This window comes from Mercenaria mercenaria, chromosome 9 (assembly GCF_021730395.1).
Source record: "Mercenaria mercenaria strain notata chromosome 9, MADL_Memer_1, whole genome shotgun sequence".
Classification (NCBI taxonomy): Eukaryota; Metazoa; Mollusca; class Bivalvia; order Venerida; family Veneridae; genus Mercenaria; species Mercenaria mercenaria.
This window is the reverse complement of record NC_069369.1, coordinates 50,438,344-50,466,099: the sequence shown is the minus strand read 5'-3', so window position 1 is coordinate 50,466,099 and position 27,756 is coordinate 50,438,344. Positions and strand designations below refer to the sequence as shown.

At 32.1% G+C, this 27,756-nt stretch overlaps 1 protein-coding gene across 2 annotated transcripts; it reads left to right on the top strand.

Annotated features, from left to right (window-relative positions):
• Positions 1–87: 87 nt before the first annotated feature.
• On the top strand, positions 88–27,487 carry LOC123547091 (homeobox protein engrailed-2b-like). 2 transcript variants are annotated; one of them, XM_045333897.2, is made up of 2 exons: positions 88–1,142; positions 25,699–27,487. In XM_045333897.2, exons 1-2 carry the CDS (start codon positions 440–442, stop codon positions 25,998–26,000), a joined length of 1,005 nt encoding a protein of 334 aa, XP_045189832.2. In that variant the 5' UTR covers positions 88–439; the 3' UTR covers positions 26,001–27,487. The 2 variants fall into 2 exon arrangements, with proteins under 2 accessions (XP_045189832.2, XP_045189831.2); XM_045333896.2 differs by having other exon boundaries at positions 25,696–27,487.
• Positions 27,488–27,756: the final 269 nt, after the last annotated feature.

The window sequence follows — 27,756 nt, the reverse complement described above, 5'->3', positions numbered from 1 at the left end:
CAAATTAACTTGATTTATGTAATTTTATACGTCGCGGAACACATTTTCAAAACGTATTTATCATTACATATACTTATTGAAGTGAATTGGATTGAATTTAACAAAATATAAGGATACATTTATCATTGAACTTTTCAGTTATGCAATGGTTAAGCTTAGGTGTGGAAGCATCAGCATGAGGGGAAATTAATTGTGAGAGTTCATTTAAGGTTACAAGATGGTGAATGAAAACAAATGAGGACATGCCTTACTGTGTTTGAAATAAATTACATCTGATGTGGATTGCTAATAATTGTTGAACACTTTCTCGACGGTTTGTCATCTTTTGTGGCAGCAGTAGTTTTATAGAATTTGCTAATGTTTTGATCAGTATTTCGAACTGTCTGAAGTAATAAGAATATTAATCTTTTACTGATAGATTTAAATTCCTCGAAGATCCATGTATTTTCAAAGTGGAAACGTTTGGCATACATTGCATTTCATTGATGCCAGACGACTCTTGGAGCTGCAACAATATCAAGTCTGGATGGAAAAACAACAGCATCTGTCGCTATATGATCCATTCGAGCCCATCCGACGGCTTGCAATGGCCGAACACGGGTCTAGAAATCCTGAAAAACCACTAACTTCGTTTAGAATAAATGACATTCTGGCGGATGCAAGCGACTCTGATAGTTCAGAGGTAACGGGGAAAAATCATTTTAATGAACAGCAAAAACGGGAGACTGTTTCAAGTCCTGAAATAGACAACATTAATTTGAAAGACAAATCTTACGGAGACAGAAGAAAACAACGTGATATCAGTTTAAAAAGAGAAAGTTTTGGAGCACAGAAATATGAGCAACATGAACAAAATATAATCCGGCCATGGAATTTGTCTCCAAAGTCGAGCACAAGCTCAGAGACTGAAAAAGAGCAAAACCAAAGCAGTGTGCGGAACGCAAATAGAAACTATTTATTAAAACTTTGCAATAAATCCAGAAGATGCGACTTTGACTCTGAAGAGGAAGAAGAAATTGACGTCGAAGGCTGCGAGGACGAAGATAGCGATGTATCAATAAACATTAGCGACAAAGACATGTCTCCTTTAGATGCCCTCATGGCTATGTCCAGCAAAACATTTATGGGCCTAGACAGTTTTGGTAAGAAGGAAAAGAAATCATTATTGTATTCAAATTTTGGGTTGTATCTTTATATTCTTTACGATAGATTTCTAATATTTTGATTCTAATCTAAACCACCTTTTTATTACCAGTCGTTTAAAGGTCCAATACTAAGGAAAGTGAACATTTTAATTTCTTTTAAAAAGCACAGAAACTTATTCATTTTATTGGAAAATGAAAGTTGGTATGTAGAAATTCGAAATAAATCGCAGTATATGTACAATTATTTTTCTATGAAGTATGAAGAAAGTTAAAAAGACCTGGTGGGTCATTCTGTCGATTCATTGAAATTTCAATGTAATACACATACATTTCTTTGAGTTCCAAAGACCTTCTGTAAATTTTGACCTGCCAATCTTCATTATTTAGTGTCTTGCAGAAGTTTATGCACTGGCTATGAAAAAAATTGCCAACTCACTTTCCCTTAGTAATGGACCTTTAAATTATTCATATGTTTCTCTAACTAAATACTAGGCATTCATCTTATTAGAATAAACTAAAATAAAAGATGTACATGAATATATTTACAATTTAATTTTTCTGGCTATAGCAAATTATCAATACTGTACCTTACATCGATAAAAAATCTTTTTACAAGTTTATTGTACACTATCATTTAATACGCAAACGCATCTTAAGGTCAATTGTTAATATATCAAAGTTAAACATAAATTACACACCGATGTTTTATGATATATTGCAATACTAAACGTCCAGGTGCGTGGTCATATGTTAGGTCAGTCACTTACTTCTTCTTTTTACTGACAGTAAGAGCGTGAAGTACACATTTGACTTCTTTATCTGGACCATATCTTCGTATAAAAAGAAAATAATTTTCAGGGTAAATATAACTTCATTATCTCTAGAATTCATACATTTTGTGTGATTAAAAAATGATGATTTTATTACACTAAATAAAATGCGTCCCAACGGACTACTTTGTTTGTTTGAAAAATAAAAGCATCAATGAATAATCCATAAAATGATTGAGTTATATGTTTGAAAATACATTATGTTGTTTATTAGTCTTGGTTACTGAAAAATAGTTATTCATTAATTGCTTATATCAGCAAGACAGTTACCTTTGTGACCATCACGTAATAATTTGAGTATAAATTTTTCAATTTCAAAAATCTTAGAAATATTTTTTTCAGCTGAACCAGTTGAACTATTATTCACTGATTTCTTTTGTCTTCAGCTAAGACAGTTACGTGCCTGTGTGAATCATCACGTAACAATTTTGATCGGATAAATTTATCAACATAATCGATTATTTCCGATCGAAAATTAACGTAAAAGAATACTTTTAAATTTGTATTCCTGCACACGTACATTCTTTTAAAATTAGTCACACTGTATTTTTGTATATCTATGAAAAAGTTCGCGCCGAGTAATCGGTCGATGAATGCATCAATAGATAAATAAATAGCTAATAATAACGATAATAATAATAAATAACGGAGGGAAGGAACATTTCTAAATAGAATTAAATATGAAAAAAAAAAACAAATCTTCGAAGAATTGAACTTATATTTTATCATTTCCCCCGATATCTATTGAAATAATTAATATTTCTAATAAACAAAAATGTGGATATTATAAGTTGTTTTGTAAGAAAATAAATAAATAAAAGTGTAAATAAATAAAAATATATACACACATTGATTTTAAAAAGGTAAACGTAGATTATTATATAATCAAAGAATTAAATTAGACACATAACTGAATGAAATTGAAATTGCAAATTCTGTAAATGTTTTTCTTCTTTTAGAAAGAGTTTAATCGTGCTTTCAACGTGCATAATAAAACGGGAAAATGAAACGAAAAACGAATCGAAACACGGGCCATTTTTTTTATCAGAGATCTAAATGAATTTAATAATTATTGACACAGTTTATGTTGCCTGTTTTTCCAAAACAATTGCATCTTAATTTACAAAAAAAAATAAAGCGTAAGGTACTCATGATTATGAAAATTGGCATTATTATTCTCATTATTATTTTTTATTAATATTAATTAATATTTTTATGCTATATTATTTAATTTGGGAAAGGTAAAAGTGCATATTCCAGCGCTTTTGTTTTTAAAAACAAATTTTCTTCTTTGTAAACATTAAAGGAAACAGTTTTTTTTATCAATTTACTGAAACAGTTTAGGTAAATATTTTTAACCCTTTTAATAACACGTTTTGTTGAGATTTCAATTTAGATTTTTCTTCTCTTTTCATTTGACTAGAAAGACTTCTTATCCACCATATGCACTCTCAATCACCCTCGCACGTGTCATTTGAAAATCATACCATCTCTTTTGTGGGCCATGACAAGAGTTAATTAATTAATTAGTAACGTTCCGGATGATTCCATATTACAAGTTAGATAATATTATTACTAAATTATTCAGTTCAAGCTTTATACAGATAACAATCTAGCAGATATGCAAATTACCTTCAAGTAAAGGATAATTATGGAATCTGGTGTCCAATGTTTAATTAACAATAATCATTTCACGTGCTCCAGGAGAGTCTCTTGAATAAGCTCGCCAAAGAAGACAGACACCTAGATGGAAAACAAAATCTGTTTTAAATAAAATGCCCTTTGACCAATTTATTAAAAAGAACTACTACCGGTTATGATCGTTCATAAGAAGACGATGAAATGTTTGAAGATATAAACAGTCATTAACACACAGAAAGACAGACAGGCGGACAGATCGATATCTTGCTTTAGTTTTAACTCGGTTAGAAAACATATGAATAATTTAACCGACTGTTAATAAAATGAAGGTGGTTGGGATGTCAGAATGATCTAGTTGAATTGTAACAATAACATGTACATGTTTGCATGAAGCGAAATTAGTGTTTCTTCTTTTACTGATTAGTGTACGTGGAATTAATTATTTTTGGAATGGAAGTCATGTGTTATGGGTGTTCATATTTGATGAAAAGGTTTGAAAATTGTAAAATGATTAACGCTTTTTTTTCAGTTTCATGTTAAAATTAGTTTATAAAAAGAATTTGTATCGGTGGAAATTAGTGCAAAGCAATTCATGTCATAAATATAGTTTGAATCCTGTAAACGTCACATTCAAAAGTGAATGTCCTTTGATCGCCTGTTATAAAGGGTCAAATAAAGTGGACATTTTTGTGTCAGAAACTACAGCGTTACAATACTACGACGTTTAAATCGCATTAAACGGCAATAAAAATTACACTCATGGCCCTTTTTTATCTAGATTTCCGTACCAAAGTATCTATACAACGAAAATTTAAGTTATATCTTGTCTTTTCTCTTTTTTTTTTTCAGAAAAAAAAAAGTTTTACTAGATTTAATGATCCTATCTATTTGTATGATATGAAATTCGACAGCTTTACGATGCTTAACACCATTTACGTCGACCAAACCCATGTTAAATTGTTACCATATGATATATTTTCAGAGATTTGCTTTAATTACTGAAATATTAATTTTTTCTTATGCAAATCATACACAAGAGCGTTTAAATGCAATAATATAGTGAACATAATTATTTTTTTCATTATTTATAAAACCAAATAATATCTAAATTCTCCAATGTCATCTCATTAAACCTTCGGCTTTGGAAGAAATATTTTAAATGCAAACAAACATTACGAGAAATGACTACATGGTTAATATCCGACAGAGCTATTACTTTTTGAAAAAGAGATAGCAAAGGTTTATAAGAACTCGACGAGCTTTTTGTTTTACTTATCACTAATCTGTATAATTTACACAAGACCCAACATTGTGACCATCCGCCCTGTCATGATTATTTCTATATTTACATTCAAAATACACATCTCTTATGCGAAGCATACATCACGTCGGTATCAACCATTAATTAATTGTGTGCATGCATAAAATATGAACACATATGATACACTCTGTTTAATGCCTTGTTGTTACGGTTGTTAGCTGGTTGATAAACTGCAAGCTCTAAAATGATACATTTTTATAACAAGGGCTTAAGTTTTTTCTGACAGGATATCATAGCAACGATGTAACGCCCTCATAATAATTAAAGAAAGGGACACACCGGCAGTGAAACTGTTGAATTTCTCGAAATTTATTAACTTCTTTGATTTATAAGGAACTGTTAATAAAAAATAATAGCTATGTAAGTCTTTCAGTGATCAAATAATCACCGAATCGCTTTACATTTTATTCAAAGGAAATTTAATTAATCATGAAAAATTATTTCAAAACTTGATTATTTTGCGGTAAGTTTGAGGCATGTACATAACATAATTGTATCTATGTTATACATTGACATTTATTATCAGACTACATGCTATGTATGGTTTTATATTTTTTCTTAAGTTCTGACATACTGTTTCTAAAATGTAACCTCATCTTAGTATAACAAATATAAGCTAAGTTAGTTCGCTTCTTTTCAGTGAACAATCAAACCGATTCTGCTATTATTCTTCTTGGTTGCATTCTTTGCTTACAAAGGATCTTTTTACAGATTTTCTTAGCAGTGCAAAACTTTTAAATTATCTACAAGTATAATTATTATAACGTAAAATCTATAACATGTCCTTTGGAGGCATTCTTTGAAGCATAGCATGCAGCAATCCCTGTTTAATTGAGTCAATTAGTGAGAGGTAATAGCTTGCCCAGCACCTCTCGCGCTCACATGATAGCAAATCTTAAACAGACCGCAGTAAATTGACTCCGTGTTCTACAAGGACGACAAAAGCAACACGGAGTCCAAATAAGGTCAGACTTTTGTACTAAATAAAGTTGCAAGCATAAAATTTAAAATATTATTTACCAAGTAAAGAAATATAACCAAGTATATTATATGCATGAAAAATAGAAATAAATTTTAAACAATAGAGACTCAATATTTTAGTAAATATTAAGATAAAATTTCCACTTATGTTCGAAAAAAAATGTTTATATTGAACTCATTGAAACAAATAACATATAAATTGATAACAACCACATTCCAAATGAAAATGTTCTGAAAGCTGACTGTAGTAAGAAAAGTACCATATTTCAGAAAGGATAAATCCATTGGTATAAACGAATTTAGAATAAAATACCACGAAGATTTTTTTTAAAATTAATAAAATAACAATTAAATTTCATATGCGATTAGTTTCATTTTCCTAAGTGAGGTTTATATTATATTAGAATTGGATACATCGTACATAGACTCGGATGCAAATGGTATATTTCAATAATAATTATAAAAACATTAATAAATATGTTTCCACGAAATGCTCTAGATAGTTGGGGTGATGAAAAAAAATACTTGTATCATTTATAAAATTGGTAGAATTTTGTAATTTTGAAAATTCTACATACACTTGCAATTTACAAGGTTTGTCGTTATGTTTAAACAGTGGTAATTGCGGAACAATCTGGAGGGAAAAAACAACGCCATATCTGTAAACAAAATACAGAAATGTATATTCTAAACACATCAACCTGAGGTAAAATATATTTCTTCTCAACAATTAATTTTAAAGCGGTGAAAATGTCTTTGAAGTCTAGTGGTATGTTTATGATAAACATTTCTGGTACGAATAAATGTGAATATTTATTTCACCACTGATTATTCACTCATTTATGTAGAAAATCTTTTCAAAAGTTATTTCTTATTCAGTTACTTTCTAGAAAATGAGAGAATTTTTTGTTATGAAGATAATGGTCTAAACAATCTGTCTGTCAGTGCCAACTAATGCCATCACAATAACTAGGTAACTTGATTTGTTTTCAATAAATCTGCTATGTTTACTGGTTAATAAGATGATTTTCTAGTTAACACATATCTTGTTTTGTCTTAGCGTCTTTGAAATCATATATTAGCTCTGGCAGAAACTGTAAGCGATATTTACATATTTGAGTTGATATGATTTTGCAGGATGTGTGCACTAAGTTATATGACATCTTGAAAGAAAAATATCTACACAAATATATGGATATGTGGCTGGCAGAAATATACCACCATAACGAATTTCTAGGAGAATTTCACTCCAAACACCTAACATACATCTTGAGTTCCTTTTGCGGATGTTAAAGTGCGCGGACACGTTTAATATTACATTACATTATGATATTATGGAAAAATTACTTGGTGGGGTGGGGGAGGGGGGTACCAATATATGGCTTTTATAACTTTTAGTTCTTTTTGCTGATGTTAGTGCATAGGCTTCATTAAATTATGGAAACAATTATTATTGTGTATACAGTGTTCTCCAACAAAGATTCGTTGACGTTATGTCAAAATTGATACAGCTTTTCAGATTGTGTATAATGTACAAATTACACATTCATTAACTCAAAATAAACTTCAAAAATGAAATAATAGATAACTTGCTTAAGATAATTCTAAACATTTAATGAAAAAAAAATGTTTATAGATATATCAGTATAAAATTTTGAAATCACAGCTCACTGTATAACATACATGAAAAACAGACCGACAATCAGCAAACATGGAAAAATTGTATGAAGTTTTAAATATTATTTATATGACTTTGTACGATAATATAAAGATGATTTCTCTCAAATATTGCTCCATATCCAAAGGTTTCACAGCTTATTATTTAAAAGAAGTAACTTCACTTTTACAAATAGCTAGTGCAAAATAGAGACTATTTCTGTACGAATAATGATAGGTAATATGCAATTTATGTGCGCCAAATATGTAAATAACAAATTCACAACCATTTTCTATAATTCATTTAAGAAAGTGTGAAATATGAATAGACTATAAATTACTAAAACTTTTACTAAAGGCATTTGTTTACCCTGAAGCATCAGCCCAAGTTCTTGAAATTGCAAGTAGGTATTTAGATAAATTTGGATCGCAGTTTAATTTTAATCCAACATGTAAATAAATTTTACTATTAACTGAATTAAATTTGCCTTTTTTTCGTTGACAAGTATGTTGACGGTCCATCATTTAGCAATGTACAGCCTCATATTATAGCGTAAAATTGGACTAAAATTTTCAGAGTTGCAATGTTCTTCTTTCATACATTTTTGGTATCACTGATATTTCTGCCAGTTCTGCTGGCGATTGCGTAATTTCAATGAAATTGTTCAGTTAGTAAATTTGTCGCATATTACCATTGGTTTATGAAAATAATATCGTCCTTTTTTACTGTTTGGTCAAAAGTAGAAAAAAGTAATCAGTGGTACCATCGGTGTGTAGTACAAGTGATGAAATATTTATGCAGTCTATTTGTTACTCTTTTTCGTTCCCTTTTGCTTCCATATAAATCAATACAGAAGATACATTGGAAGGTCAAAATGTACCCAAGAAAAAAAGCAAACTCTGTATGACTGATTTTGTCATGAGGGGAAATTAAATGTGCAACACCTCTCACGTCAAACATACTACCTTCCTAAAAATATTGATTGTTTTAAGGGTGATCCAAAAGAGTTTGAAATAATAACAACACTCGTGCAGAGTAAGTGGAACCTTCTTCGGAAGCCACAGCGCTTATAGGTTGCGGGTTTATCCCGCTACCAAAGTTAAAGTGTATTTCTGACAATCATAGCACCTTTATTTGATTCCAAATCATATCCAAAGGATGTTCATGTGCTACACAAAACAGTCCCATTCATGAACAATGCGGATGAGTAATCAGTGATCAAGCAGTTCTTATTCAACCTGTATCCACCCGCACTGACCATTTAGATCATATAAGATCTATCAATGATAAGGTATATGGTTACATCACAAGCTGGGTCAGGCAGAGTTCATCTTAGATATATCAGGCACATTAAATTTGTATTCATTCATATAAATTCATAGACTGGCATTTAAATAGAAAATAAATATACCAAAAACGCGTAACCATCAGACATTTCAAGGCTTTGATTAAATATATAAAAAGATCTTTTGTCTATTTGGTCCCTGTTAGATAGACATAAGTATGTACTTGTTTGAAATGTTTTAAATGATAGAGCTTTTAATATCGATTTTTTTTCCACAGTCATAGTCTAGTGTTATGTAAAAGGTTTCTACTGGTCAAGACTGCCCCTGTTAAACGGTTCTTGTTGTCCTCTATTCTTTATACTGAAATACCCAACATAGTGGTGTTAATGCTGTTAAAGCAAATGAATCGGAAACAGGTTCTTATGATCATTTTGAATTATTACATTGTTTACTTAATGTATATGAATATAATATATGTGAAATCGAGATAAACGGGGTTATCTATAAGGGCGTCAAAAGAAATAAAAGAACAACAACCGAGCAGAACAATCACAAGCAAGAATCTTTGTTGTTAAGAAAAGTTGTCTTGAGCAGATGTGTTACTAATCCACACACTTAAGGACTGAAATTGTCACTTTATTCAATTAAACCTCCCTTAAAATTAAAATCCCCTCTTATCAAAGGAAATTAAATTATTTTCACTATAAATCGATACCCTAGTGTGGTGCTCAGTGCCCAGTGTACATAATTAAACTTTTATTAATAAATGAATTGTGCTTTCTTCCCAAAAGAAAACATGTCTCTAACACGGAAGGTAAACCTTTACTGTGAAATGATAAATCATTTTGTAAAAACGATCAGTAAATTGAAGCAATAAACAATGCCAAGAAAATTGATTTAAGCTTAATAAATTTATTTATATTTACACAAAGAATAAAAGAATCCTGCACCGAACGCCATCATGTCAAATGCTTGCAGACTTGGTTTGACTGAGTTATACTAGTACCGATTTATACGGAACTCTACAGTAAGAAAGTAAAGACACCGAGTCAAAGTGCGGGGAGAGATTTTATGGCCGCGACATGATCAAAAGAATGAACGGTAATTCTGAGTATCTTTTATCATAATGAAAAGTGTCTAACTCCTTCTTTTGTACAAGGAAACTGTTTCAGTGTGTCTGTGCATCTCGAGGAAAAATTATTCATGTTTAATTATCCCCATGACTTTTTGGCCATAGCTGGGTACTGTGTGATTGATGCAAGCAAATCTTAATGCTTTGTAGCTCGATGTTTCGATTTCAAGAGGATAACATATTACGTCAGTACTCTATGAATAACAACAAGAAATCAACAATTAGCAAACCCTTCCCATAAAAAATGTAGGTATACAGAAAAGGACTTTTATGACATTAAGTTTATACTCTTCAGATATAATTGTCCAGACAAAGCACTATGTGTTGCCGTTTTACTATTTATTCACAATTTTGTGATATCCTAAATTCATCTCAAATTCATTTTAAATCCATTGATAGATGTCCTTAATTCATTTAGATATCACAAATTCATTTTGTGCTATTATTAATCATTCATTTATATGAAAGACTCATTATGTGATAAATTATTAGTATTTTTGGATATCATTAAATGCATTTATATATATTACAAAAATGAGTTACGTATCACCATTATTCGAGTATCTATTTTTGGATAATCGGGGTTTTAATACCATTTAATAAGTTGTGTATGAATAATTGATATCAACAGACTGAATTAGTATATCGTAAAATCAAACATATTTTTACACATCTTTCAATATTTTTTTGATATCATTAAATGTATTATGTGATTTTAGGATATCATAATTAATTAAGAATATAAAAAAGAAGTTGAATTAAGAGATATCCAATCTTCAATTGCAGATATCCTCAAATCATTTTACGATATCTTTAAATCATTTTGTGATATCAAAATATGGTACTTTCATCGAAGATAAAGTGGTTTTGGTTGACCAGTTGGACAGTTGAACAATTTAGTCAACCCTCATGCGTTGTACTTACTGAACATCCCTTTTTTGTCTGGTACTTATTATCACGATGAGAAGATTGTATGGAACCGCGGCGTGATCAGTGCGTGATATCTTTGTCCAGCTGGCTCAATTTAAATACATTTAAATACCTTAAATTGTAACAAGTGGTATCCTAAAATACATTTAATGATATCATCAGATGAATTACGGTTATCACAAAACGATTTTAGCGTAATAAAAATAGTGAATAAATATTAAAACGGCACCATATTGAGCACACATTTAGTGACAAGTGCCTGTGTCATTTACACTTTAAAATAATAAAACATCTTAATCATGATTTAGTCTTCTATTACTGTAGCAAAAAGCATACAAGTACAGCACTATGTTTTATTGCTCTAGAAAATTTATGTAAAACAATATTTCAATGCATATGGCAGAAAAAAAAGCAACGTTCTAGTAGTATGTCTAAATGACGACTTTCTTTAGGTGCGAAGCAATATAATTTTTCCTGAATAAATGCAGCAGTAAAAGATTCTAAATAAAACGTAAAGGTTTGCCTTGATAAACTATATATCATAACAGAATGATATAAATAGAGAAATGATTTACAGACCAAGTGAAACTGCACTATTTCAAAGCGCATAAATTGTGTCATATCGCTGCTCACTGGCATTTCTGTGTAGATTTTGAGACTCGTAAATATTCAAATTATTTAGAATTTATTTGTGGAGAACTATCGAGTAAACTCTTGCATAATTGTAAAATTCACATAGATCAGTGCCCATGACCAATTAACGTCTCAGTTTTAAACTGATAATTGCAATATATTATCTCGTATATTCTCGATAACGAAATAATGCGTTTTATAACTGCAGACACAACAGATACATTGCAATTGCAACTACAAATGCTTTTGCTATATAATTTGTCAAAATAATTAAGCACAAAAAACATCAATTCTGTTGTAACATTCTCCGGCAAAGCTACTGGAACGGAGTAAAAAGATTTTCCATCTTTTATTTGTAACATTTATATTGCTTATAAACCTATATAACCAATTTAGCGATCTCGCATAGCTTTGACGTCACGTAAAGTTTGAACATTCCGGAGATCACAACGCCCGAGCGGCTTTAATTGTTATGTAACGTTGTCATATGAGATTCTTGCATTCTACTAGGCGTTATAATAGAAAGGTTGCGTTGTCAAGTGATTTAATAACGTTTAATAACGTTTAATTTTTACAACCGCCTTTAGCTTTCATAGTTCTGTTTATTATTTATAATTTTCTCAAAATTGTAAAACATTGAAGCAAACTGTAAATATCAGATATACACCACGGTTGAGTGATTACATTTATGGATGTGTTAATTGTACACATGGAGGCTGCAGAGAAACAAACAACAGAATGATATATATTGAACTAAAACGTAATTATATAGCTGCTTTCGGACAAGATTTAATGTCGCGAAAACATATCAAATCAACGAACTGAAACACTGAATATATAGATTTAGTGTGAAGCTCAATTGGTGATAAAATACCAGGATTTTAATCTAAATAGGTTAATTTAGTCTTCAACAATTTATATCAACTGTTTTTGTTTGTTTTTTCTTCAAATGTATATCATATCATAATGAAGAAACAGCTATACCCAATATTACATTTTACATTTTACGGCGAATCGACACAAAATATCGCCGGAAAGAAGTAGTTTTGAAAACTTAAATTGTAAAGCATCTCTTAAGATAATTATGTAAAAATGTATATACGTATAAAGGGTTAAAAACGTAGATTTTAAAGCATCTCTAAAAACATTTATGTAAAAATGTATACGCATATCAAGGGTTAAAATATCGGTGACAAACAATAATATTGCAAAATATGTGAATAAAAAGTATGTGATGTTCAGAGTTTGTGATGATGCCAATCTGCTTTAAAGAGGATAAAATATTGTCTATTGAAACTTTTTCAAACAGCTCTTTCAAAGATTGAACGCCATAGTATGTACTGCGCTGAGGAGCGAAGTCCACACAGTCGATTAAAATATGTTTAATAGCGGTGTTTGGCATGGTACACATTCAGATTATTCAGAAGATAAGAATGAGTCAAACGGGTATGACCTATTCGACAACAAAAAAGAACAACTTCCTCCCTGTGAACAGATCTTTTCCCTTCCTTGGTGCCATTCACCTAGAGTAGGTTTATCATAAAGTTTATTGAACGAAGCATTGTTCCATGACGATTGCCATTTAGATAAAATGTATTTGTTGATATTTGGCCAAAAATCAGTATATGGTAATTTTCAAATTAGATTGTGGTACTGAAAGTGATTTCTTTGCTGCAGTATCAGCATCCTCGTTTCCATTAATACCAACATGACTAGGAATCCAACAAAATATGATATACTTTTTGAAAGTTAGTTCATGAACCCTGAGAAGAATGTTTTGAATGAAAAGATTTTCCATATATATTGGTTGTGAATTGTCTGTAAAACAGAAAGTGAGTCGGAAAAGATAATAAACGTTTCTTTTCTATATTCTGATACAAAATTTAGGAATAAATCAATAGCATTTCCCTCGGCTGAAAAAAAATACTGTTGCGTTATTTGGCAAACGTAATTTTGACCGATGAAGGTGGCTCAAATCAGACTTAAATATTAATTATTTTTTCTGATTTTGTATACACTACCATTACCTAATGAACTAGTGAGACATAATATGGAATGCTGCTGCAATAAAAAACGATATTCAAGTTCTTTAAGTAGCTGTGTGGCACAACATATAAATATTCCGGAATTAGAAAACTTTATAAGAAACACTTTCACAAATGTTTAACTTGTTTTTAATTGATTGGATATCACGAATTAGTTTTACAGAGTTTATTAAAAACATGAAATAAAATGTATACACAATTGTGCCTTCAGTATCGTTTTAGGTGCTAGGTATCAAAGTTCCATATAATAAAATCCTTCTTCCTTACTGCAATACTTGGAAGCTATTTTAACCCTTACCCTGCTAAATATCTAAAATGGACCGGTCCATCATTCAATTTGGGCCATACCACTTATTATTCAAAGGGGTGTTCACTGAAAAATTACTGACTAAATAGCGAACAGTGCAGACCATGATCAGACTGCACGGGTGTGCAGGCTGATCTTGGTCTGCACTGGTTGCAAAGGCAGAATCACTTGCCGCCAGCAGGCTAAGGGTTAAGGGCCCAACCACAAATGTCAAACTGCTGCGTACTATTGTAAAACATTTTAGCCTGAAATATCAGAAGGATACAACAGGAAATACCCCATCAAAATGTTTTTAAAGATATAATAGCCAAATAAGCCCGACCTTGAATAAATTATCCTACAGTTTATAATTTTTGAACTTGCTCTTTTTATTCATTAATCTGGTTAATAAAAATATCAGTAAAACATAAGTAGAGCGTGTTCGGGTATTCGTTAACCGTTGGAAGGTAGTGAAAACGCCCGGTCTCATTTAAATGCTTGTTTAATTCCTACCTATTCCTGTATGATTATTATACTGCATAAGATGGCTGCAAAGACGTTGTAACTTTTAGCATTTATCCATTTTTTAAAACATTTATTCTAAACAGTTTTAGCATTGCTAAACAATTGTGAATGATTAAAATATTAAGATCAGAGACATTTGCATTAAAATGCCTAAAAACTAACCGAAAACATTTCCATTTAAATAAACGGATTTTTATAAGTTTGACAATAAAACAAATTATGATTCATGTTTGAGTTACCAACGCGTGTGACTTCTTGACATAAGTGGAAGGGTGGAGGTTTTTATTACTTTTGTTTTGTTTTTTTGCAAATTACATTGCCGACAGAGGTGAATAAGTTCTTGAACATATGAGCCGTGCCATGGGAAAACCAACATAGTGGCTTTGCGACCAGCATGGATCCAGACCAGCCTGCGCATCCGCGCAGTCTGGTCAGGATCCATGCTGTTCGCTAACAGTTTCTCCAATTCCAATAGGCTTTGAAAGCGAACAGCATGGATCCTGACCAGACTGCGCGGATGCGCAGGCTGGTCTGGATCCATGCTGGTCGCAAACCCACTATGTTGGTTTTCTCATGGCGCGGCTCATATGGTGAATCACTTTACTCACTGAAACCCAATTTTTTAATATTTTATAAATTAATTTTTAGTTTAAACATATTTTATTGGTCGCCATGTATTAACACGAAAGGGACTGGTCAAGAAAAAGGCGAAAAAAAAACAGCAGTTCTTTGTTTGGCTTTTTAAAAGTAGGTATTGCAAGGTTGAGAACTGGGAGAAAAGCTACATTGTTTTATCCTGAACATATTATGTATATTTAAAACAAAAACATCAAGAAAAGGGAAGAAAAAACAGTTCAAGTTTTGTAACAGTATGACATCTGACATAAAGGTCAAATGTATAAGATAAACTCATACAAGCGGTTATAATGGTAAATATATTAAATATTTACATTGCTCACAAAGGACACACATTCAGCAATATATATTGCAATACTTAAAAAATTTCTTTGTTTTAAAGGTAATGTTCTAAATAGAAATTTTCGAAACAAATGGAAAAAGGGGTATATTTTTCTGTAAACAGACATTTGCCAGCTTCACGCAAAATACTTTTGTAAATACAAAATATATAATAAAACTATATAATTTCTTGCTTCAACATATAGGCAGTTGCATCAAACAACTGGTTTCTGAAAAGCTGGATATCAAAATCCATTGTGTGCAATAATGTTGCTTACAAAATTATTTCGGGTCATGACAGTTTATCAGAGTACAAGTAGTACTTACAGAAGGAGATTATGACCCATGCTGGACGCTAAGCCTTTCTCTTTGATTTAGGTGAAAGACTTTCTTCAGCCCATTGGTACTAAGCTGTTAACTTATTTTGTCGGATGTGTTTAGATACTCTTTTTCTCTGAGAAGGCATAGAATACATTCAAAGATTATTCTATACATTGATATATCTTGTCTGTTGTTACCATTACCTGTTTTCATCTGTAAATTTGAGGAGAGCTTCTTTCTTGGAAAGTGGCTTTCACTGTATTTATCCTTGCATTTTTCTTTTGTTGATTTTTTATGAATAATTTCTTTCTTAGGAAAATGCATTATATAAACACCTATCATACTTTTTTCTCAAAAAGTTAACCATATTTCTCATTTTTACATTTTCTGGTTTCTTCAGGACATATTTTTGAAAAAGAAATTTTCAGCAGTTACGATGTTTCTGTTTTCGTATGGAGTACACTGTAATAAAAGTAATAACACAGCGTCTAAATATGATTGCAATTCTATCTTCAGCTTTATTCAAAAGGTCAAACACCCGATTGGTCGGCCATGTTTGTTTAACACGTGTCATGTCGTCATATGAGATACGTGCATTAAATTAACGTTTTATTGGATGTTGTCAATAGAAAGCGAAGTTGTGATATGATGTACTAACGTTGGCTTTCTAACCTTCGCTGTTGTTTTCCAATTTCGTTTTTCCAGAGTAGTATTTACCCGTTTTTTGTGATCATGTAGTCGATTCTATATCTTTATAATAGAATTCCGCTTAAGTCGGTAGGCGTGAGTGGTGTTACATTTTCAATTACCTCTCAAGTTGATAAATAAATATATTTGTGTGTTTGCAGGAAATTTGTAAGGTAAACTATTTCAAGTACTTTGTCAACGACAGCACAAAAATGAAATAAAATATGAAAAAGTAGACAGTTAAATTTAAATGTATCTGTGCATTCATCATGCATAAATTTCATTTTATGACAGCTTTTTAAATAGTTGGAGCACAAAAATCAAATAAAGGTATTTCAATACCTATTTTGACAAAATATTTGTAAAGTGAAGCTTATCACAGATGAAAATGTATCTTATTTCATTTAATAAATTATATTTTAAACTTTCTATTGAGATCAGCTTAAGCTGGTGCAAAGGGCTTGAGTGCTATTGGGCTTTTTTAGTTACGTTAAACATCGCACCGACACAATTATAGTTCATATGGCGATTTTCCAGCTTTGATGGTGGAGGAAGACACCAGGTGCCTTTCCGTGCATTATCTCATCACGAGCGGGCACCTGGGTAGAACCACCGACCTTCCGTAAGTCAGCTGGATGGCTTTCTTACATGTAGAATTCAACTCCCTGAGTGAAGCTCGAACCCACATTGGTGAGGGGCAAGTGATTCGAAGTCAGCGACCTTAACCACTCACGGAGGCCCCGTTGGGCTTTTTATTCCTTTCTCAAGAACAAAGTCTGTTAAACAGTCTGTCATTATAACGTTGGGTTCTTGTTTTATGCTTCCAATAATAGTCTGTTAAAGCTTGTTGAATGTATGTCGTTTTTCCAAAATAAACAAATCAACCCATCATATTTGATCAGACATCTTTCAGGTAGTAAAATTAAAAATGTAAAAGTTTATACTATATCAATTTTGTTAAATGTTTAATAGGAAACACATTCTGCAAATCCTTAAAATGACTTTGGAATAAAATGACTGACCAAATATTGATATACTGCTTGTTTAAGTGTTGCTCACATACATAGCATAATATAGAATGTCATATATATGATTTTTAACATAAAGTTAACATTAAAAAGATTGGTAAAATGCAAAGGTGATATTAAAACTAAGTTTAGCATATGTTCAGTTTAGAGCGATAATTGCCAGTGTATAAAATACAGTAAAATCGATTGAACTATTCAAACGAATGCATTGTCATTTCTTTTGTTTAATGGTTCAGATTCAGATTGAGGAAAGGGAGGTTATTATTGATGTATAATACTATTTGCCTCACTGAATGGTCGACACTAGACTAAATGCAATACTGTTTAAAAGAAAAAAGTACTAATTTCATTTATCAGTTAATGCGTTAATAAGGTTTAACTTTTAATCGTAAAGAAAAGAAAAAATCATCGGAAACTAGCTGATATTCAACAAAGAGGTCGTGTAAGAGGGAAATAAAATGTCTAAATCATATGAATATCAACCAGGTTACAATTAAAAGAACCCCTTAATTTAAACTAGTTACTCTTGGTGACAATATTTCAAAGAACTCTTCGTCAAACAATTATGAACAGCGTTTTCAAATTAAAGAAAATAAGCCTTTAAATTTTAGTTCAAATAATGATGAAGACTATAACAAGCCTTATTCGCTTACAGAATTATTTGACTCTCTTTAGAAATGTCACGATACTGCAGCTGGTCAGACCAAATTCATAATCAACTTTTAAATACTTATCACAAGAATCATCAGAGCTCTTCCTTGAAATTTACAATATTAAGTGTAAAACTCAAGGTCTTCGTATTGCAGATGTTAGATACCATCTATAATCAAGATCTTCGTATTGTTTTTGGTGCATTTAGGTCATCGCCCGTTGAACGTTTGTATGTCTAAGAAAACGAACCCTTTCTTTACACACTCCTTTGCAATCTGCTTTGAGGGTGGCTGCAAACAAGAAACCTAATCCTGCTCATAAAATCATTTTTAAACAAAAGTACATGTACTTCGATTCATATGAGAAAAAAAAAACAAATCCAGCAGTTTGGATGTTGCATAAATATTCTATGAATGAAACTGACTTTGAATTCAATGATATAAAAGACAATTCCATTCCGGATACACCACCATGGACCCTTGCTTACCCTATAGTTCTTTTTGATATGAAAACTGCCGTTAACTAACCCTAAAATAAAATATTTAAATCCAAATATAATGAAATCAAATCAACTTACAATGATTATTTCCCAATTTACAAAGACGGTTAGAAAATGATTTAAATGTTGGCAGTGCTGCTATCAGCCACCTTCATTGATCGAAACTAAGTTTGCCAAATACCGCAGCATTTTTTTCATCCAAGGAAAAAGCTATTGATTTAGCCCTTAATTTTGTATCAGAATAAAGTGAGGAAAAGTTTGTTTTTTTATCTTTTCCGATTCACTTTCTGTTTTACAGTCAATTCGAAATATGGAAAATCCTTTCATTCAAAATATTCTTCCAAAGGTTCATGCACTATCTTTTAAAATGTCTATCATATTTTGTTGGATTCCAATCCATGTTTGTATTAATGGAAGCGAGGGTGCTGATATTGCAGCTAAGAAATCCCTGTCATTAGCAAAGTTTAATTTGAAATTACCATATACTAATTGTAAACCAAATATAAATAAATACATTTTATCTAAATGGCAATCGTCATGGAACAATCTTCGTTCGGTGAACATCATAATACAAAACCTACTTTAGGCGAATGGCACCAAGGGAACAGATCCGTTTGCAGGGAGGAAATTATTCTTTCTCGTTGTCGAATAGGCCATACCCGTTTGACTCATTCTTATCTTCTTAACAAAGAAGATCAACCGGAATGTGTACCATGTCGAACACCGCTTTTTATTAAACGTGTTTAATCGGCTGTGTGGACATTCTATGACGTTTAATCTTTGAAAGAGTTGTTTGAAAAAGTTTCAGTCGGCAATATTTTATCCCTTTTATGGCATTCATCACAAAAGCTGAACATTAAATATCTGAGTCACATATTTTGCAACATTATTGTTTGCCACTGATATTTTTATCCCTTTATATGTATATACGTTTTTAAATATATATTGAGAGATGCAATTTATGTTCTCAATATAATTTCTTCTCGGCGATGTATGACTTTTTGTGTCGATTCGCCGTAAAATCCATTTCACTCACTCACCTCGAACGATATCAATAAACAAGTGAATATTTACCCAGAGTATTTTCAACTATGTGGAGTTGTAAGATATCATATAATGGGCATGTTTACAACTTTGTTTTTATTTCAATGAGAGCAGATTTTTCTTTTTTTATAATTATTTAAACATTTTAATGATCAAGATTTAGCTGAACTTGTTCTTACTATAAATGTACCCTGCGTTTTATTCATATGGAGTAAGTTCTAAAAACTTCTTATATTCTATACAATTAGGTCCATTTTCTTCTCGAGAGATAGTCAGAACAGTAAATTAAGAAAGATATTTTGAAAATATCTATTTGATAGCAAGACTATGTAAACATGAACAATTATACCAAATAATGTAATTAGATTTACCGGCGTTTGTCGTCATGCCTACACACAGATCTAGCTCGGTGGATACAGTTTTGCTGCGTCAAGGATCTTCAAATATGATTGTGCACTCACATAACTTGCCTATTTGTATAAATGAATAAAAGTAATTCGAAATAAATATTTTAACCAAATGGACTTCAGCTGAAAAGTAAAAATGTCAGGAAAATAAAAAATGTCCACATGTTTTTTTCTGTAAATATTTAAGCATACAAAACAAATGTATTTTGTTTCCCCTTTTTTGACAACATATACAGTGGAAATATACAGTAGATAAACAAAACATTTAAAGGTTGGACAATAATCCATTTCAGTCCTCACGCAGATGGTACCTAGATGCCCGGCTGATTTCAAACTCCTGACGTAGAAACATAAAGAAATTAAGAGCTAGCTTTAGAGTACTGTTATTTTCTACTTTCAGATGTATATATAAATATTATATATCAAGCATTATGTAGTATTAGTGTCACGGGTAGGTGACTTATTTTTATAACACTGTGAAACTGTTTCGAAGAATCATCCCATTCTGTTGCTTGTTCACTTATACATACCTTAATTACGCCTTCAAATTACGCTCCATAACCTCAAATCCCTTTTCTAAATTCCAGTTTGTTTAGTTCTGTCCATTGTTTTCTCGTTAAGGGCAAACCCATTCTTTTAACTGGGGACCATACGCTGCTTTTCATTGAATTACACGCTGGTGTATCATTAAAGGTTCCATGTGCACCGCCGTATGAATATATCTGCGGATGTTTCTTAATTATTTTTTGTACTTGTAGCATGTGTAAATGTTGAGTTCTGCTCAACCCGGGGCTAGAGGGCGTGGACGGTAGCTTGTTTTGCCACTACCGTCCATGAACAGGCTCAATCAAACCGAGCCTGCAACATTTTCGTTTTTGTCTTGTTGAGCGACCTTTGCAGTTTCCACTTTTTCTATTTCAAAAGATAGAGTTGTTGGCTTAAAATTAGGATGACCTTACTTTATATTCGGAGCATTAGAGATTTAGACTTCTTTTAGTTTAATTTTGCATTGGTCTGGAGATTAACATTTCATTACCTCGTCTAGTATCAGTGATTTTTACATTAACCTGCAATACTGAACTTGCGTCTTGCTCCCGAGAATTAATGTAATAATAGGTGATTAAAATAATATTTCAGAAAAGTTGTCCCATGTGAATACATTAAATTAATACATTTAAAGTAAACGAATGAAAGTTAGATCTACGATAAAACAGCACCTGATATTACGTCGCTGTGGGTCCACAACATGTATTGGGAATTAATTATCAAGAACTATCAAATGTTTTCAAATACTAACCCGAGTGGTGTCACTTTATCATAAAACATGTGCGTTTTTGCATGTAAACCTAAAGATGAGCATGAAATAAACCATGCAGTAAACTTGCGTTAAGTGGCTATACATCTGCCGCGTCTGATGTTTACGTATGCAAACATAACAAATGCAAATAACATAGATACCGAGAAATACTCATGCTGTAGTAATAATGATGATGATAATACAATAATGATAGTAGTAGTAGTGGTAGTAGTAGTAGTAGTAGTAGTAGTGGTAGTGGTAGTGGTGGTGGTGGTGGTAGTAGTAGTAGTAGTAGTAGAAGTGGTAGTGGTGGTGGTGGTAGTGGTAGTGGTAGTAGTAGTAGTAGTAGAAGTGGTAGTGGTAGTGGTGGTGGTGGTGGTAGTAGTCGTGATAGTAGTGGTAGTGGTAGTGGTAGTGGTAGTAGTCGTGGTAGTAGTAGTAGTAGTCGTAGTGGTAGTGGTAGTGGTGGTGGTGGTGGTAGTAGTAGTAGTAGTAGAAGTGGTAGTGGTGGTGGTGGTAGTGGTAGTGGTAGTAGTAGTAGTAGTAGAAGTGGTAGTGGTAGTGGTGGTGGTGGTGGTAGTAGTAGTAGTAGTAGAAGTGGTAGTGGTGGTGGTGGTAGTGGTAGTGGTAGTAGTAGTGGTAGTAGTCGTGATAGTAGTGGTAGTGGTAGTGGTAGTGGTAGTAGTCGTGATAGTAGTGTAGTATGTAGTAGTAGTAGTAGTGGTAGTAGTAGATGTAGTGGTAGTGAGTGTGGAGTGGTAGTGGTAGTGAGTGATGGAGTCGGATGAGTGGCAGTGGCAGGATGGCAGTGGCGTAGTGTAGTGGTCAGTGAGTGGCAGTGGTAGTGGTAGTGGTAGTGGCAGTGGCAGTGGCAGTGGTAGTGATAGTGGTAGTGGTGGTGGTGGTAGTAGTAGTAGTAGTAATAATGATATAGTGCTAAAATACGTTTGAAATGGATACTTATTACGAAAAGCGTGCTAATGCCATCTTGTGCAGATTACGCAGAGAACGAGCTTTAATCGCTGTTACTATAAGAAGTCTTGATTAAAATAAAATATCTAAGAAAATACCTTTGAAACTTCGAACGTACCCGAGTTAAATAGTGGCAGACAACTTGGTTTGATTGTGTCTTTTTGTGAAAGGGAAAATGAAACGCTTAGACACCTTTCCTTGAATGTTACCTTATTTCCTCAAAGTCACAAAAATTGTTTATATGTTCATTAAAGATTATGTAAGTAATCTATCAAAATAAAGCGATCCATTTTTGACATGCAACCCGGTCTCTAATCAATATCTGTCTTGTTTATGTGATATGCTTGAAATATAAACGTAATCACGTCCTTCTCCTCTATTCTTTAAGCTTCTGTTGGTCATAAATATAATGAATACGAACTGTAAAATTCCATTCTTTTTCGTTATTAATACATACTGTTATTTTGTCATTCAATAGGTTCAATAATGGTTCCCAACAGACAATAATTGTTGTAAATTGTAAGACACAATGTATAAAATAATAGTTTGGTTAAAAAGCAGTGGGCAACAATTATATAACCTCTTGCACGGCATTGAATCAGCAAAGAATGTTTGCTGTTTACAGCAACAATTGGGATTATCATTGTTCTGTTTTGACCGCCAAGGAGTAGGACACCACTTATTTTGTATAAGTATGGATAGAAACTCTGAAAATTTAACATAATATGGCACAGATGATTCTGTAGCTGAACTTTTGTACTTTGCACACTAGTTTCCGCATATTTGTAAAATATCGTGGTTGTAGGGGATGGGCGGGTTTCCATATGTGTTTTGTAATTTTTCGAGCACTGAAACTCAGCTGAAAATTGAATGACACAATGGTCTTTATATTTGTGTTTGCAAATCTACAGGCTTTTATATTTGAGTTTTACTGTGTATACTCGTAAACACGAATATCAGGACATATTTTGCAATCATATATAACTCTGAAATTTCCGTCAACATTTCTTTTAGCCGTGATGAAATTTTATGAAAACAAATGGTTAAGAATTCATTTATAAGACTGTTTTTAAATAGAACAAACTAAGTTCTCAAAATGTACTTTATGATCAGTTTATCTAAATGTCTTAAAAACATGGTGGCAAATGACATTGGTCATTTTTATAGAACATGAAATTTAAATACATTTGGTCCAACACTTTGTAGTTAAGCGAGTTTGAAGGATTCTCTTGGCTTGGTGTATTGCCTTTAAAAATATATGACAAGTTGCCACCTCATCAAAAAGTAAAAACCTAAGATGTACGTTATTTAACACAGCCATTTAAAAATCTTAAATCAGCTCTGCAAAGACTAAAGTATAAAGTATATTAAAGAAAGCAGCCGCCTTTTATCACCAAGTTGCGTCAGTTATTTCATCAGCCAACTTCGGTGATTTGTTTTAAGACATTCCAAATGCACAAATTTTACATAAGTACCAAATGCATGAGTTTAGAGCCAGTCACTTGTTTTTTTATAATGCACAGCGTCAGATTCTTCGTAGATGGTGTTATACTATCTGTAATACATTTTGGCTTTTTGTCTCTTCCATAATGCAGTTTCCATCCTGACACTAAACATGAAATACCTCAATGACATAATGTCACACTAATAGGTCGCTGCAAAAACCTCATCATTTCAATGGTATTTACATAAACCATGATAATAATTCTGTAGAGTGATACGAAACATACAAAAATACCTTCATTAATTGACGAGGACTGCACATGCAGCTGGACGTTTGTAAGAAACAAAACCTAGAAAACCCCGTGTCAGATTAGAAATATGACATGCGACAAGGTCTCTGTGTCAATTTCGCCTTTGACATTTTCAATATGTTAAACGAAATGGAAGTGTTTTGACATCGATCTTAAGAACATTTGTTAATGTCTTTGTTTTTTGTAAGAACATTGTAAAAACTAGGCAATGACACAAATCAAAATGTACTTACTGTCTAGATAATTTAAAGAGACTTTAAGAGAGCAGAAATGTTTGTTTCACTTGCTACTTATTTTGTTCGTAAACTAGCTACAATATTTATTATGTTTCCGTCCGTTTTATTTCAAACGTTACATATTGTTTGTCGGTTTAGATTATTGATCCTATGCTTAACTATACTTTAGAAAACTAAATCCGAGGAAATACCAAGTACCGCATACTTTACAAGTTGGTATGCGACAGAAAAATATTGAATATTTTTTCATTTTGCTGTCAAGTCAAGGAAGTCTGCCCAAAGTAACAAATGCTGCGCAGTAGTGGCTGCTTAATGCTATGCAGAAATTTATCACATACATGTATCAAGATCTGTCAAAGTATTCATTTTAGACGGTGAAAAAATGTGGCAAATTCTTTGTTTACAGTACGTTCCTTATAAACGATTATTTTGTTCAAAAGCAGGAAATAGTCAATTTTAACACACACTTTATTTTTTCTATTAATATATCTAATACTTGCCCCTCTGAGTAGCATAGTTTAGATACACATATTGCCTTAAACTCGTTTCTTTGTAGTTTTTTCACCATAAAACTATTTAATCTAAAAAGAGAAATTTGTCATATGAAAGGATATTTAGACATAGAAACTGAGGGAGTAATTGTTTCACAAAGCATTGGGCATCTGTTTAATTTTGACAGTCTGAAATTAAACAGAATGTTTTGCAAAGGTTTTGAGATACCAGAAAGGAAACCAAGTAACAATAGCGTTGTTTTGAGGACTTGAGAAACTGCAAAATGTTATATCATAAATGTTTTAGATAAACGAAGTTACAAATAGCAGGTTTTTGCTTGGAGAACAAAACATTGCAGATAACATTGGTAACACAACACAATATGTGTTTGTTTGTGCACGTGATGTTATTTGTGTTACATGAACTTTTCCTTGAACATTGAATAATCAGTTTAAAACAAGCATAAAACAATGATGAGACTATAACAGTAATGATGATAATCAAATCAACATATACGTAACATATAAGAAATAAAATTATTTTAAGTTTTTACAATAGGTATTTCATATTACTAACATACACATAAAAAAACTATGTACTGAGTAAGCACTTGTACTAAACAATTTTTAAAATATTGATATTAACAAGCAAAAATTCAATTTTCACTAGACTAGATAGACATAGGCATCTATTAAAGTCATTTCAAGTATGATTCAAGCAAATATTTCAAAACGTTATGTATACATTTGCGTATCATTGTTCAATATCCAAGTTGAACCTGCTTTGCACGGAACACTTGCATATATTTTGAACATGGGTTGTGTTATTCTTGACATGTTACTTAGCACATTTAATGTATAAATTGAACTAACCAAGAGATATATGTCTACTGGGTATTTATTATTATTATTATTATTATTATTATTAATGTATTTCAGAAGATCGTAAAAACAGAGAAGACGATCAACACGGAAAGTCACAAATTCCGAAAAAGAAACGGAAAACACGAACAGCATTCACAAATCAACAAATATATGAACTTGAGAAAAGATTCATTTTGCAGAAATATCTGACACCCAGTGATAGGGACGAGATAGCTGCTAAACTTGGACTTTCATGTGCGCAAGTTATAACCTGGTTTCAGAATAGAAGAGCAAAGTTTAAACGTGATATAGAAGAAATGAAACATGATGTTGTATCAACAAGTCCTAAAAGAACAGAGTCAGATAATGAAGTAAAGTGAGATTACACTTGTTGTTATGGCAACGCTGATATGCCGACGGTATTGTTTGGGCATGCGATAAATTATTTTTTTTTTGGTGAGAAAATGTTAAGTGCAATACTTTTGAGTCACTTACTAATGTGGCATGCATTGAAATATTTTCTTTTTACCCACCATTGAAATTGTAAATTAGTTATATGACAGAGTTTGACCGCAGAGGTTAAGTATTTTATGTTTTTATCTAAAGAAGAAACAGGTAAAGAAAACATGAATAACACTGCGCAGATCAAGTACTGAAACTTATTTTACACAAGAAATTACATAATATTGATTCTAAGAAAAAGTTACATTTGTCATAGTACTTTAATAAAGACTAACATTTTATGTTATATTGGAATACTAGAATTACTTTTATGTATATGCCATGAAGAGATCAAGCGTTTATGTTTTTTCTCGAGCCCGCTGGCGGTGAGCTCGACATAGTTGTCACAATGGCGGTTCGGTGTATGTGCGTGCGTACGTCCGTCCGTTGTAACTTATCCATGGATCAAGGGATTCTTAAATAACTTGGCACATATGTTTGCCTCAATGACACGGTGTGTCGCGTGCAAGAACCAGATTGGTAGCTTAAAGGTCAGAGTCATACTTTGAGGTCACATGTCAAAACTCGGTGCTGTTTTGATTGTCCGGGCCGTAGCTCAGCCATGGATTGAGAGATTATTAAATACTTAAGCACAAATGTTTGTCTGGATAGGATGATGTATCATGTGCAATAACAAGATTGGTAACTTAAAGGTCAAGGTCATACTTAGAGGTCAAAGGTCAAAACCTGGTGCAGTTTTCCTTGCCCGAGCTGTAACTCAGCCATGGACTGAGGGTTTCTTAAATAACTTGGCATAAATGTTTTGCTCAATCAGACAGTCTCTCAGGCGTAAGTAGTTGAAAAGTCAAGGTCACACTTAGGGGTCTTGTCTGGGCTGTAACTTAGCCATGGATGGGGATGTTCTTAAATAACTTGGCAGAAATGTTTGCCACAATCAGTTCTGTCGCCGCCAAATAGTATCATAAATATTAGTCCTTTTGACAGCTGGCGGGCTCGTGGGCATCTAATTTATATATATTTTTTTTGCAGATATCAAATATGTATAAATAGATTGAATGTTTTTGGCAAGTATATAAATTGTGTTATAGTTTTAATTCAGAAATGGCTTGATTTTGATTTGGGCTGAAGTATCACTTGAGGTATGCATAAAGCTTTATTACGTTCCTTTCGTACCGTCACAATTACTTCAATTCTTTTGTTAAAACATGTCATACGAGAAATAGTTATTCTACTTCTTTTAAGCTATGTACAGCTGGTATAGGAAATGTTTAAACGGCAAAATAAGAAATTTTATTGACGTCTCCGTTCTCTGTTTTGTCAAAGGATGTTATTGACTGAAGACATGTTAAAATTTAGAATGTATTTGTAACATGACATGTTAAATGAAATAAACTGATGAAAACTATTTGTTGTTACATCTTGAATTTCAAACATAATTTCTCTTATAACAGATGGTAAAAAGAGTTTCTGTTCTACTCAAGCACACCTTTTGCTTGCTTTCCAAGTTCTCAAATATTGTCTCTTTTTTCAGAAGAAATTCACTTCCAGTGTTTAAACCTGAAACAATTTTTGATATATCCATTTCCATAGGTCTTTATTTTGTCGAATAGATTCATGATACTGTTTGGTCCTGGTCCTTAACTGACCACATTTATGCATGTACATTTTTTGTAC

What these genes read in the sequence shown, in the direction of transcription:
- LOC123547091 (XM_045333896.2), top strand. Translation starts at nt 440, where the DNA reads ATGTATTTTCAAAGTGGAAACGTTTGGCATACATTGCATTTCATTGAT. An exon ending in TATGGGCCTAGACAGTTTTG is followed by an intron (nt 1,143 to 25,695) that starts GTAAGAAGGAAA and finishes AATGTATTTCAG; the next exon opens with AAGATCGTAAAAACAGAGAA.